This window comes from Oryctolagus cuniculus, chromosome 11, assembly GCF_964237555.1.
Source record: "Oryctolagus cuniculus chromosome 11, mOryCun1.1, whole genome shotgun sequence".
In the NCBI taxonomy this organism is placed as follows: domain Eukaryota; kingdom Metazoa; phylum Chordata; class Mammalia; order Lagomorpha; family Leporidae; genus Oryctolagus; species Oryctolagus cuniculus.
In genome coordinates this window covers 59,192,423-59,211,077 of record NC_091442.1, presented here as the reverse complement: position 1 = coordinate 59,211,077, position 18,655 = coordinate 59,192,423, and the positions used below count along the sequence as shown (strand labels likewise).

Here is an 18,655-nt window from a genome sequence, read left to right as displayed (position 1 = left end):
GGTGCCAGGGTCTGCAGGCCCCTGAGAAGGGGGGTGCGGCAGGGCAAAGGGGAATCTCCCTTCAGTTCTGTAGGTTGCTCGGTGAGTGCTTTGCTGGCTACCCCTATGCTGGGCTGAGTGGTCAGAAAGTAGGTTAACATGGGCTGGGGCGGGGGTGGGGTGGTTAGGGGGTTAGCAGGCAACCTGAGGAAGTGGATGAGTTACGTAAAAGCAGAGATAACATCAGACATTAAACCTTAGTCCTTGGACGCTCACTCTGTATTTCCTGTGTGTGAACAGAGGTGGAGTCTGGGGCTGGAGGTAAGCACCAGGACCTGGAAAGGCCTTTTTAGTGGAGACCATCAAGGGCAGAGGGCAGCGTGGCCGTAGGAGCCAAGGGGCTGGCTCTGATGGATGTCCCCGATTCTCCGTAGGAGCAGGGGAAAGGATGCAGTGTGTCGGTGCGTGTTTATGCGTTGCTCGTGTCGGGTTGTGAAACGTCCCAGATTCTGGGTCTGTGCCTGCTTATCCCTCGGTGGGTACAGGGAAGGGATCCAAATGGAAGGGGATGAGCTTCAGAGACGGGCTATGATTCTTCCAGGGAGAGTGACGGGGAGTTCACCAGTCCCTCGCCACTCCCTCTCCTCTCATTCTGTTCCAGGCTGACTTCTGACATTACCAGGGTTTAAGGGTAGCTTTGGGGAGGAGAGCAATGGAATGTTCTGTTCTCATCCGCAGTGCCCCAGAAATTCCAGGGCTCCCAGGATGTATCAAACTCTAAGCTGAATCACTGTGTGGTCAGAGCTAGGTTTTCTTAATTCCTGTGAATGCCGGCGCTGTGACTGTGTGAACTGCAGGTGGCTGAGAGGTGAACCTCCCCTCACCCTCCCAGGGCGGCAGAGCTCTCTTAAGTGACAGTCTCAGAGTCAATGCCCTTCTCTAACCAGCCCAGCTTCCTGCTCAGTTATCCACACTTTCAGACCCTGGGCAGGAGTCGGGGCAAGTCCATAATCCATAGTCTGGAGCCTCTTTGATTCTGATCAGGTAAAAGCCTGAACTTAACACTATCCCTGGGGCTGCGAGCAGCACTTCTGATCCTGATAAAAGCAAAGCATTGAGGAGCTGGCTGCAAGTGCTTTGTCAGGCTCGCGCTCGCACTCGCTCTCTCTCTCTCAGATTTATTTATTTATTTGAAAGGCAGAGTTACAGAGAAGCAGAGAGAGAGAGAGAGAGATCAATCGGTTGGTCGGTTGGTCAGTCGGTCTTACATTTGCTGGTTCACTCCCCAAATGGCTGCAAAGGCGGGAGCTGTGCCGATCCAAAACCAGGAGCCAGGAGCTTCTTCTGGGTCTCCCACATGGGTGCAGAGGCCTAAGGACTTGGACCATCCTCTGCTGCTTTCTCAGGGACATTAGCAGAGAGCAGGAATCAGTGGAGCAGCCAGGACTTGAACCAGTGCCCATGTGGGATGCCAGCACTGTAGGCAGCAGCTTTACTTGCTGTGCCCTGGCACTGGCCCGTTCGCTCCTTGTCATGGAGACCACCTTGCATTTGTTTTTGTCCCCATCTCTGCAGGCCTCATCGTTTCCATCTCCCTCTTCTTTACTTCCCTGTTGGCTGATCCTCTGATGTATGGACTTGTACATGATGAACTGTGAACTTCTAGCTACGTGTAGTGCCCTGGGGTACCTGGAGGGAGACACTTACCACAAAGAACCAGATTGCTTAGGTAAGTACCTTTCTGAGAAAGCAGGTAAAATCTGTGCTTGCGAGGTGGATATTTGGGCAGTGCTTAAGATGCTGCCTGGGATGCTGGCAGTATCAGCTCCTCCACTGTTGATCCAGCCTCCTGTTAATGCACACTCTGGGAGGCAGCAGGTGATGGCTCAAGTGCTTGAGTCCCTGCCACTCATGTGGGAGATCCAGATTGAGTTCCTGGGCTCCTGTCATTGGCCTGGCCCAGCCCTTGCTATCGCAGGCATTTGGGGGAGTGCACCAGTGGGCGGGTGATCTCTATCTGTCTCTTTCAAATAAAATGAAAATATAAGTTTTAAAAAATTGTAATTGTGGCCGGCGCCGCGGCTCACTAGGGCTAATCCTCCGCCTTGCGGCGCTGGCACACCGGGTTCTAGTCCCGGTCGTGGCACCAGATTCTGTCCTGGTTGCCCCTCTTCCAGGCCAGCTCTCTGCTATGGCCCGGGAGTGCAGTGGAGGATGGCCCAAGTGCTTGGGCCCTGCACCCCACGGGAGACCAGGATAAGTACCTGGCTCCTGCCATCGGATCAGCGCGGTGCGCCGGCCGCGGCGGCCATTGGAGGGTGAACCAATGGCAAAGGAAGACCTTTCTCTCTGTCTCTCTCTCTCACTGTCCACTCTGCCTGTCCAAAAAAAAAAAAAAAAAAAAAAAATTGTAATTGCTTGAACTGAAGAGGTCTGTTGAGTTTCTCATGCCATGGGCATGAAAAGCACATAGGCCTGAGGTGGGGGTGGGAGTACACTTCACCAGGGTCCCATATGTATGTTTTATCCTGTCTCTGAAGAGAGTGTGAAAGATTTGATCCGCTACTTGAGGCATGAGGATGAGACGCGGGACGTACGGCAGCAGCTGGGAGCAGCCCAGATCCTGCAGAGTGACCTTCTGCCCATCCTCACCCAGCACCGCCAGGACAAGCCTCTCTTTGATGCTGTTGTCAGGTTCAGTCCCAGCTTTCTGACTTTGACCGTGTGCCGGCACTGGCAGTCTGAGCCGATGGGTTTGGCATTTGCACCTGGTGAGGATCCTTAATGACTTCTCCCTCTCTTCTTCCTTCCAGGCTGATGGTGAACCTGACACAACCGGCCTTGCTCTGCTTTGGCAGTGTGCCTAAGGAGCCCAGCTTCCGGCACCATTTCCTGCAGGTACTCACTTACCTGCAGGCCTACAAAGAGGTGAGGCTTTCCTTCCAAGGCCCTGGGGCTGAGTGTGAGGCGGTGAGGAAGAGAGGGGCTACTCAGGACCTGTTCCCTATGTCAGGCCTTTGCCAGCGACAAGACTTTCGGAGTCCTCAGTGAAACCTTATACGAGCTGCTGCAGCTGGTGAGTGCCCACCTTCCGAGGCTCCCTCGGGGCTGGGGAGGAGACGCTGGTTTGAGATCGGCCCCGGTCCTTGGGCATCCGTCCCTCGACTCCAGCTGCTCCCGGGAGCTGCTTTAAAGCCCAGTTCTCTTCCGTGCCTCAATCCTCTGGCTAGGGTGGAGACCATCTGCCTCCCAGGGGAGTCTCTCCCTCTGATCCTCCTTCCCGTGAGCAGGGCTGGGAGGAGCGGCAGGAGGAAGACAACCTGCTGATTGAGCGGATCCTGCTGCTGGTCAGAAACATTCTGCACGTGCCAGCTGACCTCGAGCAGGAGAAGGTGAAGGGCGTGGGGAGTCTGCGTCCCTGCGTGCCCGGGTTGAGTGCCCTCCACCTGCTCGTCCTCTTGGCGCGGCCGGGGGATGAGCCCTGGTTGTGGGGTGAGCCGGGGAGCCTCAGAGCGGAGCAGTGGGACTGAAGGAGCTCCCCGTCTCCCCTTGCCACTCACTGCTTAGAGCATCGACAATGACGCCAGCGTCCACGACCAGCTTCTCTGGGCGATTCACCTCAGCGGCCTGGACGACCTGCTCCTCTTCCTGGCCAGCTCGCCTGCTGAGCAGCAGTGGAGCCTGCACGTGCTGGAAATCATCTCCCTTATGTTTCGTGACCAGGTGAGACCCTGGGGTGTTGCCTCCGCCCCTTTTCTGCTATGTAGCCAGAATTGCTTTTGTTGTAATGGCTGAATTATCTAGAATTACCTGGAAAAGGCTGGTGACAGGTAGAGGGGCCATGTCTTGAGTATAGGGTCCCATCGACAGTCCTGTTTTGCTGATTCTTTGTGTCCCAGTAAGAGTCAACTCAGGATAAGGACTGACTATCCTCCTTGTCCCACATCTAGAACCCCGAGCAGCTGGCAAGAGCAGGGCAGGGCCGCTTGGCTCAGGAGCGGAGCACAGATGTGGCGGAACTGGAGGTGTTGCGCCAGCGAGAAATGGCAGAAAAGAAGACTCGAGCCCTCCAGCGAGGCAGCAGGTGCGAGGCAGAGAGCTGCGCAGCTGTGCGGCGGGATGCGCAGGGCTGGGGCAGATTCTGGGGCGGTGGCGACGGATACCCTTGGGCAGCCTCGACTCCCTGTGGTGCACTGATGGGAGCGAATGAGAACAAAGCTGCCCCACAGTCGAGAGATCGCCTTGGACCTTTTTTCTTTTTCTCCCCCACAGGCATTCTCGATTTGGGGGCTCATACATTGTCCAGGGGTTGAAATCCATCGGGGAGAGGGACCTCGTCTTTCACAAAGGCCTTCACAGCGTGAGTGCCCTCACCGCTGGGCTGGAGATGCCGGAGTTGTGGGCGTAACAAGGGTGACACTCCGGGGGTTAGAGCTGCTCTCCTCTTAGGCTTAGGAAGCTGGTGGCAGGAGGAGAAGGAGAGCTTCTGCATTAGCCGCCTTGCAGTCCCCTTGCCTTCACTGAGAGCCCCAGCGGGAGCGCCTGTTTAGTTTCTTTTGAGAAAATTGCAGCAGCCAGGGACATGGAAAAGCAGCAGGGGGGGCGCGGTGGTTTGGAGTCATTCTAATCCCTCAGCTCACACCCCCAGTTTCAAAACTACACCTCGGACTTGGGGAAGCAGCCCCGAAGGGTGCCGAAGCGGCGCCAGGCCGCCCAGGAGCTGTCCAGCCAGCGCCGCTCCGCCCTCAATGTGCGGCTCTTCCTCCGAGACTTCTGCTCCGAGTTCCTGGAGAACTGTTACAACCGGCTCATGGGATCTGTAAAGGTGAGAGTCTACAGAGGATGTGAGGTGGTCAGGGATGGAATAGAGAGGTGACGGGCCCAGTGGTAGGGACGAGCCAGGGGAGGCCAGCCCCGGAGGGTGGACTGGTAGAGGGGAGGGCATAGGGGCCCCTGAGAGATGGCAGAGGTGCCAGGAGGGAGTGCGTTGTTGCATGACAAAAGAGCCCTGGAGAAGTTGGGCACAGAGGGAGAGCAGGGACTGTGGAGAGACCCCGGGAGGACAAGAGAAAGTGGGAGATTGTTTGCCACAGGGGTGTCCAGGGCCCAGCCGCCATCACAGGCCAGCAGGAAGCCCTGAAACCATTGTCGGCTTGTCTTTTGCTGTGGACATTAGGATCACCTGCTCCGGGAGAAAGCTCAGCAGCACGATGAAACCTACTACATGTGGGCCTTGGCTTTCTTCATGGCCTTCAACCGGGCCGCCTCCTTCCGGCCAGGCCTGGTTTCCGAGACCCTCAGTGTCCGCACCTTCCACTTCATCGAGCAGAACCTCACCAACTACTATGAGATGATGCTGACTGACCGCAAGGAAGCTGCCTCCTGGGCACGCCGGTCAGTGGGGTGATCTGGGGTCAGAGCGGGACCTGAATTGTGTGTGGTACTTCGCCCATGTGGTCATGTTGGGGAGCAAGGACTCTGGGGTCATTCTGGTTTTGGTATGGGTGGCTGCTGGCTCATGAGCCATGCCCTAATTTGACCTCCATTTGACCTCTTTCTCTTAACTCCCAGGATGCACTTGGCGCTAAAGGCCTATCAGGAGCTGCTGGCTACAGTGAATGAGATGGACATGTTCCCGGATGAGGCTGTGAGGGAGAGCAGCCGCATCATCAAGAGTGAGGCCCTGGCCTTCCCTTCTGTTCACTGATCTCCTCCTTCCCAGGCCCAGTCTCATCTGTCTCAGACCAGTCCTTGCATTCCTCTCTCTTCCCCATTCCTAGACAACATTTTCTACATGATGGAGTACAGAGAGCTATTCCTGGCCCTCTTTCGCAAGTTTGATGAGAGATGCCAGCCCCGCTCTTACCTCCGTGACCTTGTGGAAACCACCCACCTCTTTCTCAAGATGCTAGAGCGCTTTTGTCGGAGCCGGGGGAACCTGGTGGTGCAGGTACTGGGCAGCCCCCAAAAGGTGGAAAGAGCGCTGAGGGCGGGGTCAAGGTCAATAGGCTGTGTCTCCTCACACTGCAGCCACGCTGGTCAGTTGGCACTGCTCTGAGCTGGAGGGCAAGAGGCTTGTTGCTGCTGATGTGAGTCTGCCAGTCTCCTTCTCCCATTACAGGGATCCCTACCACAAATCTACCACAAATATCAGGATTCATTCAGGAAACATTTACTAAACACCTACCATGTGCTAAGCACATAAACCCTGGGGATTCACAATTTTAGAGTTTGGAAATTATGCTGTAATATCTCCTGGTTATATGCAGGTACTTCAAAAAAACTTCCAGAAAAATAGAATTAAAAGATAGATTTATTTTGGTATAAAAACATTTTGAAATCAAGGCATCATTTTTTTCTATGAACTTTTTGAAAACTGTGTGCATCAATTTCAATTTTTGTACCAAAATAAATATTTTTTTTTAAAAATAGCAGTGGCAAGTGAGGATTTTTATTTTAAGATTTATTATTTAATTGAAAGGCAGAGTTACAGACAGGTAGAGGCAGAGGCAGAGAGAAATGTCTTCTTTCCACTGGTTCATTCCCCAAATGGCCACAACAGCTTCAGCTAGGCTGATCCAAAGCCAGGAGCCAGGAGCTTCTTCCAGGTCTCCCATCTGGATGCAGAGGCCCAAGGACTTGGGCCATCTTCTGCTGCTTTCCCAGGTGCATTATCAGGGAGATGGATCAGAAGTGGAGCAACTGGGACTTAAACCAGCGCCCATACAGATGCCAGCACTGCAGGTGGTGGGCCTTGGGCCTTACCTGCTGCACCACACTGCTGGCTACTATCTTTTTTTTTTTTTTTTTGACAGGCAGAGTGGATAGTGAGAGAGAGACAAAGAGAAAGGTCTTCCTTTTTGCCGTTGGTTCACCCTCCAATGGCCGCCACGGCTGGCACGCTGTGGCCAGCACACCGCACTGATCCGAAGGCAGGAGCCAGGTGCTTCTCCTGGTCTCCCATGGGGTGTAGGGCCCAAGCACTTGGGCCATCCTCCACTGCCTTCCCGGGCCACAGCAGAGAGCTGGCCTGGAAGAGGGTCAACCGGGACAGAATCCAGCGCCCCGACCGGGACTAGAACCCAGTGTGCCGGCGCCGCTAGGTGGAGGATTAGCCTATTGAGCCGCGGCACCGGCCCCCTTTTTTTTTTTTTTTTAACGATTTATTCATTTGAAAGTCAGAATTACAGAGAGAGCTCCCATCTGCTGGTTATGTGACTGCACTGGCCAGGGCTAGGCCAAGCAGAAGCTAGGAGCCAGGAGCTTCATCCAGGTCACCCACATGGGTACAGGCCCAAGCACTTGGGCCATTTCCCGCTGCTTTCTCAGTCACATTGACAGGGAACTGGATCAGAAGTGGAGCAGCCGGGACTCAAACTGGCACCCATATGGGATGCTGGTGCTGCTATGCCATAGCACCAGTTCCAAACTTAACGTTTTTTTCGTTTTTTTTTTTTTTTTTTTTTTTAAGATTTATTTATTTATTTGAAAGTCAGAGTTACACAGAGAGAGAGAGAGAGAGAGAGAGAGAGAGAGGTCTTCCATCCACTAATTCACTCCCCAGTTGGCTGCAATGGCTGGAGCTACGCTGATCTGAAACCAGGAGCCAGGAGCTTCTCCCAGGTCTTTCACGCGGGTGCAGGGTCCCAAGGACATGAGCTGTCTTCTACGGCTTTCCCAGGCCATAGCAGAGAGCTGGATTGGAAGTGGAGCAGCTGGGTCTCGAACTGGCGCCAATAGGGATGCCGGTGCTTCAGGCCAGGGTGTTAACCCACTATGCCACATCGCTGGCCCCCAAATTTAACCTTTCTTTTTATTTTTTTCCTTTTAAAATATTTTATTTATTTATTTGAGAGGTAGAGTTACAGACAGTGAGAGGGAGAAACAGAGAGAAATGTCTTCCATCCATTGATTCACTCCCCAAATGGCTGCAACGGCCAGAGCTGTGCCGAAACAAAGCCAGGAGCCAGGTGCTTCCTCCCAGTCTCCCATAAGGATGCATGGGCCCAAGGACTTGGGCCATCTTCTACTTCTTTCCCAGGCCACAGCAGAGAGCTGGATTAGAAGAGGAGCAGCTGGAACTAGAACCGGCGCCCATATGGGATGCCAGCACCGTGCTACAGTGCCGGCCTGAAACTTGACATTTCTTTAAAATGTGTTTATTTAAGAGACAGACAGGCAGAGGAAAATCTATCCACTGGTTCACTTTCCATATGCCCACAGCCTGTGGCCAGGGCAAGTCCAGGCCAAAGCCAGGAGTCTAGATCAATCCAGGAGTCTCACGTGGCAGAGACCCAAGTACCTGAGCCATCACTGCTGCCTCCCAGGGTGCATGTTAGCAGGAAGCTGGAACTGGGAGTAGAATTAGGAGCCAAACCCAGACACTCGGATATGAATTGCCAGTGTCCCAAAAACTATGCCAAATACGCGTCCCGAAACATCTTTTAATTCCATTTTCCAGGAACTTTGTGTGATACCTTTATACTTCCAAAGCATTGTGATGAGATGGAAAGAACCTCAAGTTGAAAGTTAGGAGGTCTGAAATCTAAACCTGCATTAGTTACTGACAGAACAAACTCAAGCTGCTCTTGTCAGTCCCTAAAACCCTAAAGGTAGGCTTGTACTATCAGTGTATGAGCCCCGGCCAGCGCCGCGGCTCACTAGGCTAATCCTCCGCCTTGCGGCGCCGGCACACCAGGTTCTAGTCCTGGTCGGGGCGCCGGATTCTGTCCCGGTTGGTCCTCTTCCAGGCCAGCTCTCTGCTGTGGCCAGGGAGTGCAGTGGAGGATGGCCCAGGTGCTTGGGCCCTGCACCCGCATGGGAGACCAAGAGAAGAACCTGGCTCCTGGCTTCGGATCAGCGCGGTGCACCGCGGCGGCCATTGGAGGGTGAACCAACGGCAAAGGAAGACCTTTCTCTGTCTCTCTCTCTCTCACTGTCCACTCTGCCTGTCAAAAAAAAAAAAAAAAAAAGAGAAAAGAAAAAAAAAAATCAGTGTATGAGCCCCAACTGGAATAAGAAATGAAAAGCCTAGAGAGGAAAACCACAAGGAATTCTGCTTTGTTCACACAGCGTTTCTTGCCTGAACCTTCCTATAATCCTGTTGTTGCAGCTTAAAAATCGCCCAGAGCCAGACTCGAAAGGGATACTTGTAGCAGTGAGACTTTGCACAAAGACATTTTACATCAGGGCTCTGCGGTATTATCAGTGATAAAGCGTGCTGTCATTAATTGAGTGTTCACTCTGGGTCAAATCTTGGGCCACAGCTTCCAAGTACCCTCACAGCAGCACTAACATTATGCACGAAAGTGGCGAGGCAGTTTGTCCAAGGTCTTCTCGGCAAATGGCTGGCGTCTGATCCAGATCTGCTGGTCTTCAAAGCCCATGCTCCTGACCTCTGATACGTTCAATTAGAAGTTCCTTGAATAGAACATGAACCTCAAGGGCCTCCCAGTCCATCCTCTGTGCCTTCCTAGTACACATGACTTCGAGTAACCACCCAAAACCTGGCTCACAGCTGTGACATGTTTGGGTGTTGACTCACTCTCCTACTTTTCAAGGAAAAAAAATTGCAAGCTTTATTTACATAGTGTTTTGCATTTTACAGAGCTTTTTCATTTATCTTTTATCTTTTTATTCTGTAAGCAAATTTTTAAGATATCGCTGCTTCTGTAAACATTCTCTGGCCCAAGAAATGACTCAGTGCTGTTCCTGAGTCTTGCAGTGGCTTTAATTTTTATTTATTTATTTTATTTGAAAAACAGATTATATAGAGTTCTACCATCCACTAATTCACTCCCCAAATGCCTACAGCAGCTGGAGCTGGGCCAGGCTGAAGCCAAAAGCCAGGAACTCAGTCTGAGTCTCTGACATGGATGGCGGGGACCGAAGTATTTGAGCCATCACCTGCTGCCCACCAGGGTATACGTTAGAAGGAATCTGGAATGGAAAAGCTTGAATGCAGGCACCCAGCAAGAAGCCTACCCTGCCATGGCTTTTTACATTCACCCACATTCCAACAGTTATCCACACTGTCTTAAAATTTCATGTTTACTTTCCTGGCTTCCCGACTAGAGCATAAGCTACTCAAAGGCAAGAAAGTAACAGTCTTCACTGGTGCTTTCCTTGCCTGTGAATAGCCCCCTGATGGGCACTCTGTGAATGTCCAATGATTTAATTAGTGTTGTGATAGATAAGTCATCAATGAAAAAAAAGACTTCCTTAGTCCTCCTGCCATCCTCACACAGTTCTTTCCCCACAGAACAAACGAAAGAAGAGGAAGAAGAAGAAGAAGGTTCTAGATCAGGCTGCTGCTTCTGGTAATGTCCCAGGTAGTCCAGGGGAGCTGGAGGCCATGTGGCCAGCCCTGGCTGAGCAGTTACAATGCTGTGTCCAGGTAGGCGGTCGCAGTAACCCAGTCTTTCTTGAGGACAGTGCTCTGGACCAGAGATCTAGGTCCCCCCTCCCCTTTGCTCTCATAACCTCATCTCTCTCTCTCTAGAGTCCTGAGCTCAGTGCAGACTCCATGGTTGTTCCCTTTGATGCGGCCTCAGAGGTGCCAGTGGAAGAACAGCGGGCGGAAGCCATGGTGCGCATCCAAGACTGCCTCCTGGCTGGCCAGGCCCCTCAGGCTTTGAGCCTCCTGAGGTCTGCCCGGTAAGAATGCTGCCCGCCCATCCTGGGCTTTGGGGAGGACTTCACTGTGGTTCTGAGGCTTTCAAAGAGAGAGTCCCATGGGGGCAGGTATTGTGGCACAGCATGTTAAGCCATGGCTTGTGACGTCTACCTCCACAGTGGAGTACTGCTTTGAGTCTGGCTGCTCCGCTTCAGATCCAGCTGCATACTAACACACCTAGGAAGGCAGCTGAGGGTGATGAAAGTGTTTGGGCCCCTGCCACACACCTGGGAGACCTAAAAGGAGTTCCAAGCTTCTGGCCTTGGCCTGGAACAGCCCCAGCTGTTGGGGCCATTTGGGGAGAGAACCAACAGATTGAAGATCTAGCTCTGTCTCTCCCTCTCTGTCACACTGCCTTTCAAATAAATAAATAAGTAAATAACCTTCAAAAAAAGAGAGAGAAAGAGAAAGAAAGTCACTGGCTCCACTTAGGATGCCCACATCCCATATCAGTGTGCTTAATCCAAGTTCTCACTGCTCCCCTTTAAAAAAAAAAAAATCTATTTATTTATTCTGAAAGAGTTACACAGAGAGATGGAGAGACAGTGAGAGAGAGCCTCCATCTGCTGGTTCATTTCCCAGATGACCACAACAGCTGGGACTGGGCCAGGCTGAAGCCAGGAGCCAGGAGCTTCATCTGGATCTCCCCCGTGGGTGGCAGGGGCCCAAACACCTGGGCCATCTTCAGCTGCTTTCCCAGGCCATTTTCAGGGAGCTGGTTTGGAAGTGGAGCAGCCAGGACACAAACCGGTGCCCATAAGGGATTCCAAATTCACAGTGGCGGCTCTAGCTGCCATGCCACAACATCAGCCCCTATTCCTCAGCTTTTCTTAAGACTTATTTATTTATTTGAAAGTCAGAGTAACACAGAGAGAGAAGGAGAGGCAGGGAGAGAGAGAGGTCCTCCATCCACTGGTTCAGTCCCCAGATGACCATAACGGCTGGAGCTGAGCTGATCCGAAGTAGGAACCAGGAGCTTCTTCCAGGTCTCCCACACGGGCACAGGGATCCAAGGACCTGGGCCATCTTCTACTGCTTTCCCAGGCCATAGCAGAGAGCTGGATTGGAAGTGGAGCAGCCAGGTCTCAAACCAGCACCATATGGGATGCTGGCACTGCAGGCGGCAGCTTTACCCACTGTACCACAGTGCTAGCTCCTGTTCCTCAGCTTTTGATCCAGCTTCCTGCTAGGAAGGCAACAGATGATGGCTCAAGTACTTCAGTCCCAGCCATGCACATGACAGACCCAAATGGAGTTCCTGGCTTCTGGCTTCAGCCTGGCACAGCCCTGGCTGTTGCAGCCATTTGGGGAGTGAACCAGTAGATGGAAGATTCTCATTCTCTCTCTCTCTCTCTCTCTGTCACTCTCCTTTCAAATAAATAATTTTTTTTTATTTGACAGGCAGAATTAGGCAGTGAGAGAGACAGAGAGAAAGGTCTTCCTTCCACTCGTTCACCCCCCAAATAGCCACTACAGCCAGCGTGCTGCGCCGATCCGAAGCCAGGAGCCAGGTGCTTCCTCCTGGTCTCCCATGGGGTGCAGGGCCCAAGCACTTGGGCCATCCTCCACTGCCTTCCTGGGCCACAGCAGAGAGCTGGACTGGAAGAGGAGCAACCGGGACTAGAACCCGGTGCCCATATGGGATGCCAGTGCCGCAGGCAGAGGATTAACCAATTGAGCAGTGGCACCGGCCCCTCAAATAAATTTTAAAAAAGAAAAAAGCAAGTCCCATGAGACGTTCCTGGGCTCCTGTACTCAGCACTGACTCCTGGAGAGTTTTGATTAGTTTGTCATTTGAGAACGCACAGAGAGCTCTTCCATCCACTGGTTAACTCCCCAAATGCTTGCAACAATCATGATTGGGCCAAGATAAAACCAGGAGCCTGGAACTCACCCCTGGGTCTCCCATGCAGGGGGACAGGGCCCAAGCACCCGAACATCCCTGCTGCCTCCCAGGATGTGCATTAGCAGAAATTGGGTTGGAGGTGGATCTGGGACTCAAAACCAGAGACTTGGTTATGGGATGTGACATCTTAACCACTGCCCCAAATGCCCACACCTTTTGCCATTTTTGAGAAATATCAGAAAGTACAGTGAAATGATGAAAAAAGTAGAGATGATGCTACTAACCAAAGGGAACCATCAGTAATGTTTTGAAGAATAGCCTTCTAGATTTTTTTCTTTGTCATACAGAGAGAAACATTGCCCATATGTCTCCTTTTATGAAAATAAAATACTGTACACACAGATTTATATTTTCTTAGTATATTTGAAGCATCATTTCTCACTATAATTGTTAATGGCTTTAAAACAGTGTTACAGGACAGGTATGGTAGTTGTTGTGGGTAAAGCCGCTGCCTACAGTGCCGGCATCCCATATGGGCGCCAGTTTGAATCCCAGCTGCTCCACTTCCGATCCAGCTCTCTGCTATGGCCTGGGAACGCAGTGGAAGATGGCGCAACTCCTTGGGCCTCTGCACCCTGGTTTCAGATCGGCCCAGCTCCAGCTGTTGTGGCCATTTGGCAAGTGAACCAGCAGATGGAAACCGCCCCCTCCCCCCTGCCACCGCCTCTGCTGCTCTCTAACTCTGACTTTCAAATAAATCTTAATAAATAAAATCACTGTTATGTGACTACCTACAGCTGCTCAGCCAGTTGTCAGACATTTAGATCACTCACGTTTTGTTCTTCCATTGCATTGTGCCTTAGGGGCAGAGCTTTCCTTGGAGTCTTGTCTCATCTCTGAGGTTTCAGTTTGCATTCCTTTTCTAGCTGACGTGGGAAATAAGTTTAAATTCCTTCTCCCTCTTCAAAGCCTTCTTTCTCTCCACACTGCAGGGAGGTGTGGCCAGAAGGAGATGTGTTCGGCTCTCCAGACGTTTCCCCAGAGGAGGAGACCCAGCTGCTGAAAGAAATCCTCTGTGCTCCGCTCCCCCGTGAGTCTCCGTCCCCTCGTGTCTGTCTCCTGCCAGCTGTTCTCCAGCGCCAGGGTAACACAGACCCAGTGATCCTCAACTTTGTGTAGGGCAGCAGGGGCCAGAGGAACAAGGGGCAGAGGAAGAAGAAGAGGAGGAGGAGGAGGAGGAATTGCAAGAGGTCCAGGTGTCAGAGAAAGAATTTAACTTCGTGGACTACCTGAAACGGTGCGGGCCGGCAGGGCTGCGTTGGTTCCGGGGTGGCGACTGTGAGGATGAGCAGGCCTCGAGCTGACCTCTTCTCCCTGCCTGTGTTGGTGCAGCTTTGCCTGCTCCACTGTCGTGCGAGCCTATGTGCAGCTGCTGCGGAGCTACCAGCACAACAGCGCCCACACGAACCACTGCGCCACCAAGATGCTGCACCGGCTGGCCCACGACCTCAAGATGGAAGCCCTGCTCTTCCAGCTCTCGGTCTTCTGCCTCTTCAACCGGCTGCTCAGTGACCCTGCTGCTGGAGCCTACAAAGTGAGGGACTTCCAAGGGGTGGAGTCTTGGGGAGGAGGTGTCAGAGACCTGGAGTAAATAGATGGCCTTTGGAACACAGAGGATGCTGAGAGGCGTCCAGGGCCGGGAGATGAGGAGATGATGAAGAAGGCAGAGAGCCATGTGAGGAAGGATAGAAGAGGCAGAGTGAGGACGGGGCAGCTGCGAACAGGTGGAGAGAACAGCTAGAGGCCAGCTTCGTGTATCCATCTGGGCCACAAGCCTCATAGCAGCCTTTCATTCTGTAGGAGCTGGTGACTTTTGCCAAATACATCCTGGGCAAGTTCTTTGCATTGGCTGCAGTCAACCAGAAAGCCTTTGTGGAGCTGCTGTTCTGGAAGAACACAGCTGTGGTTCGAGAGATGACGGAGGGCTATGGCTCCCTGGATGCCGGGTGAGTTTGGGGACGGGCAAGGATGGGCAGGAGGGGAAGGTAAGGCAGAGTGTCAGGGCTGAAAGACTTGTAAATCTTGATGGCTGATGTTTCCCCATCACTGGTAAGAAAACAGGCCCAGGGGACTGGTGCTGGGGTACAGCTGGTAAAGCTGCCTCCTGCAGTGCTGGCATCCCATATGGGCACTGGTTAGAGTCCCGGCTGCTCCGCTTCTGATCCAGCTCCCTGCTGATGCGCCTGGGAAAACAGCAGAAGATGGCCCAAGTGCTTGGGCCCCTGTCAGCCACATGGGAAACCTAGAAGCAGCTCCTGGCTCCTGGCTTCTGTCTGGCCCAGTTGCGGCAATTGTGCCATTTGGGGAGTGAACCAGAGGGTGGAAGACTGATCTCTCTCTCTCTCTCTTTCACCCTGACTTTTCAATAAATAAATATGTCTTTTAAAAAAAGAAAAGAAAAAAGAGGCCCAGATGGTAAAATGCTTTACCTAAGGTTACCCAGGAGGAGTAGGGACTGGAGCCCAAGTGCACAGGCTACTCGTTTCTTTCTCCTTCATATGCCATCACGGGGGTGGGGGTGGGTGCTGGGGGGGGGTGCCGTACCTCCCCCACAAGCATGCATAGAAAGGTTTGTCCTCTTTCCCTGACTGGCTCAGCCCCTCTCCTTTCACACCTCTCTCTGTTTCCCATAATCCTCTTAGCCCCTGGAACGTCAGGTTGCATGGGCCCAGCCCAGAGAGGAAGCACAGTGCAGGCCCCTGCTAGCCAGTTCCTTCAGGCTGCCCACCTTGCCCTTGTTCCTTTCAGAACTGGTGAGGGAGGGCCTCTGGTCTCCTTTTTGGGCCAGCAACCTCCATGCTCTCCTCTCTCTTCCACCCTGCAGATCGTCCAGTCGCCGGGCCCCTGCGTGGAGCCCAGAGGAAGAGACCCAGCTTCGGGAACTGTACCTTGCCCATAAGGACGTGGAAGGTGTGAGGCCTTGCGACCTGAAGCACTTGTAAGGGGGCATCCTGAGCTCCAGGAGGACCCTTCCTCACCGCCTCACTCCCTGTCCACCCAGGTGAGGATGTGGTGGAAGCCATCCTGGCACGTCTGAAAACCGTTCCTCGAACACGCAAGCAGGTCATCCACCACCTGGTGCAGCTGGGACTGGCCGACAGTGTCAAGGACTTCCAGAGGTGGGGGCGCATGCTGTGGAGGGCATCCGGGTGGGGAATGCGCTGTCCTCTCCCTGGGCCCCTTCACTGACTCCCCCTAAGCAGGAAAGGGACGAACATTGTGCTGTGGACAGAGGACCAAGAACTGGAGCTGCAGCGGCTGTTTGAGGAGTTCCAGGACTCGGATGGTGAGTGCCCCGCTGCAGGTTTCTGTTCCTTCCACCCTTCGTCTACCCCTTTTGCCACGTGCTTTGTTTGGAAGCGCCTCTCTTAGGGGAAATGAGCCGTCCTCATTTGTCCGTGTCCTCTGACTTCCTTTACTAAACCCTTTCCCGTACTGCTCTGGGGTCCTCACACATGCCCTCTCCATAGACGTCCTGGGTCACATCATGAAGAACATCACGGCCAAACGCTCACGCGCCCGAGTCGTAGATAAACTGCTGGCTCTGGGGCTGGTGACTGAGCGGAGGGAGCTGTACAAGAAACGGCGGAAGAAGCCGGCGCCCAGCAGCCTGGTAACGGTCTTGCCCCTTCTCTGCCGGCTTGGGCCCCCTCCCTGGAAGCGCTCCTTAGGAGAGCCCACCCAGACCCTCAGGAGGACTGGGGCAAGAAGAGCCGCTGAGTTCCTCATGTTGCCTCCCCACCCCCGATGGATTGCAGCCCAATGGAAAGGAGTCCCTGAAAGATTTTTCCCAGGAAGATCTGGAGGAGGAGGAAAACCTGCCAGAGGAAGAGAGTGAAGGAGATGAAGAGACGGAGGAGGGCTGGGAAGTGGAACAAGTCCAGGGCAGCTCAGCGTTTACAACTGAGAGCCTCGGTCAAGGCCTGCGGCAGGAAGGTGAGGATCTTGCTTGGGAGCAGTGTCTCGGGTGGAGAGGGGGAGCAGGAGCCAAAGAGAAGCCTCCCTTTTGCGCTTAGGCTTTTCTGCTCCCATCCTGTGGCTCCAGAACTGTCTGATCCGCGTAGCAGAGGATCGGGAAGAAGATGGTAAGTGACAGAAGGTTCTAGGAGGGCTGGAAGCCGCCAGAGACCAGTCGTGGGTTGGAAGACCACTTCTTTCGTATGAGTGTCGACCTGTCCTAGGCTGCTCCCAGGCAGTTCCATTGGTGCCACTGACAGAAGAAAATGAGGAAGCAATGGAAAATGAGCAGTTTCAGCAGCTGTTGCGCAAGCTAGGGGTTCGGCCCCCCGCGTCTGGGCAGGTAGGTACCAGGTACAGTGCTGGACAGCACATGTTGTCCCACTTCAGAACACAGGTCCTCCCTTTCTCTGCCCACTCCATCCTCATCGTTGTCATCTCTCTTCTCCCCATTGTCTCATTGCCCCTCATCCTTCTTGTTCACTTTGTCTGGCTTCCTCATCACCTTGTCATCTCTGACTCTGAGACTCCTGGTGGTCTTCCTCACTCCAGTCTTCCACAGCACCCAAAGATTTATGTTTCTAAAATACAGTATTGGTTATCAATCGCTGTCCAGAGCACTGGTGGTTCCCCCCACTGCTTGCAGAAGAGAATCACAACCTGCAGGCGGCATGCCCAGCCTTGGCCAACATTGTAACCTCATGGCCATGTCACACGCTCACCTACTTTACGCCATAGTCACCCTGGACTGCTTTCCCTCCTTCAAAAGTAGGCTTTCCCTTCCCTCCATTGGAAGGTCTCAGCCACATACACAAGATGATATGTACATACAAATATACACACATCCACACACACCAGATGATATGTACACACATGTATATACACACACACACACCTGCAAAATGCTATGTACACACACATGTACCTATACATCCACACACATAAGAGATGATACATATACACACAAAAAATAATACACACACACATAAAAGATGATAGGTACACACACATCCACACACACAATATGTACACACACATTCACACACACAAGATATGTACACACACATATATACACATCTATACCTACAAGATGATATGTACATACACACAAAAGATGATACGTATACACACAAAATAATATGCACACACATACAAGATGATAGGTACACACACATCCACACACAAGATGATACACACATCCACACATACAATATGATATGTACACACACATTTGCACATACAAGATACATCTGCACACACATCCACACACATACGATACACACACATGCATCCACACATTCACGTACACGGGATGGCACGTACACACACGCAAAGATGATACTTGCATCATGCACACACATCCCCCATCTATCTTCTTGATGAAGAGGCAACCCAATCACGCCCCCTCAGTGTAATCACCTGGTACCTGGTCATTGTTACTTCCCTTGTTATAGTCCAATACTATAAGATTACAGCAAATTCACTCTTTCTTCCATCAGAGTGTAAGAGCAAGGATCATACCTGATTCACCTGTAGATCCCCGGGATCCATTCATTTATTTATTCCAATTAACTGCATTTACTTCTTGTAAATTTTTATTTCTTGGGGCTTCTGGCACAGAGGTTAAACAGCTACCTACAACACCAGCATTCCATATGGGTGCTGGTTCCAGTCCTGGCTCCTCCATTTCTGATCCAGCTCCCTGCTAACGCACCTCAGGAAGCAGCAGAAGATGGTCCAAGTGCTTGGGCCTCACCACCCATGAGGGAGACCCAGAAACAGCTCTTGGCTTCAGCCTGGCCCAGCCTTGGCTGTGTGACCACTGTGGAGTGAACCAGCTAATGGAAAATCTCTGTCTCCTTTTCTCTGTGTGTAACTCTACCTTTCAAAATAAGAAATAAATCTTTTTTAAAAAAAGCTTATCTAGGCCGGCGCCGCAGCTCAATAGGCTAATCCTCCGCCTGCGGCGCTGGCACACTGGGTTCTAGTCCCGGTCGGGGCACCAGATTCTGTCCCAGTTGCCCCTCTTCCAGTCCAGCTCTCTGTTGTGCCCGGGAGTGCAGCAGAACATGGCCCAAGTCCTTAGGCCCTGCACCCGCATGGGAGACCAGGAGAGGCACCTGGCTCCTGGCTTCGTA

General features: G+C 52.6%; 1 protein-coding gene across 7 annotated transcripts in view; it reads left to right on the top strand.

The window, feature by feature from the left end:
• The window catches only part of TIMELESS (timeless circadian regulator), a 32,491-nt gene that overhangs the window by 11,117 nt on the left and 2,719 nt on the right, over positions 1–18,655 (top strand). For 5 of the 7 annotated variants that reach the window (XM_051832818.2, XM_070052392.1, XM_051832821.2 and 2 more), the window contains 25 exons: positions 1,555–1,708; positions 2,520–2,673; positions 2,793–2,907; positions 2,993–3,055; positions 3,270–3,371; positions 3,547–3,702; positions 3,930–4,063; positions 4,252–4,339; positions 4,628–4,804; positions 5,156–5,373; positions 5,551–5,654; positions 5,760–5,929; positions 10,241–10,375; positions 10,481–10,635; positions 13,493–13,590; positions 13,680–13,797; positions 13,893–14,094; positions 14,361–14,506; positions 15,385–15,470; positions 15,562–15,679; positions 15,764–15,846; positions 16,031–16,173; positions 16,319–16,496; positions 16,577–16,645; positions 16,742–16,860. In XM_051832818.2, the coding sequence (XP_051688778.1) occupies positions 1,612–1,708; positions 2,520–2,673; positions 2,793–2,907; positions 2,993–3,055; positions 3,270–3,371; positions 3,547–3,702; positions 3,930–4,063; positions 4,252–4,339; positions 4,628–4,804; positions 5,156–5,373; positions 5,551–5,654; positions 5,760–5,929; positions 10,241–10,375; positions 10,481–10,635; positions 13,493–13,590; positions 13,680–13,797; positions 13,893–14,094; positions 14,361–14,506; positions 15,385–15,470; positions 15,562–15,679; positions 15,764–15,846; positions 16,031–16,173; positions 16,319–16,496; positions 16,577–16,645; positions 16,742–16,860 (3,228 nt within the window). In that variant the 5' untranslated portion in view covers positions 1,555–1,611. The other 2 variants (XM_051832823.2, XM_051832824.2) reach the window with 2 other exon arrangements.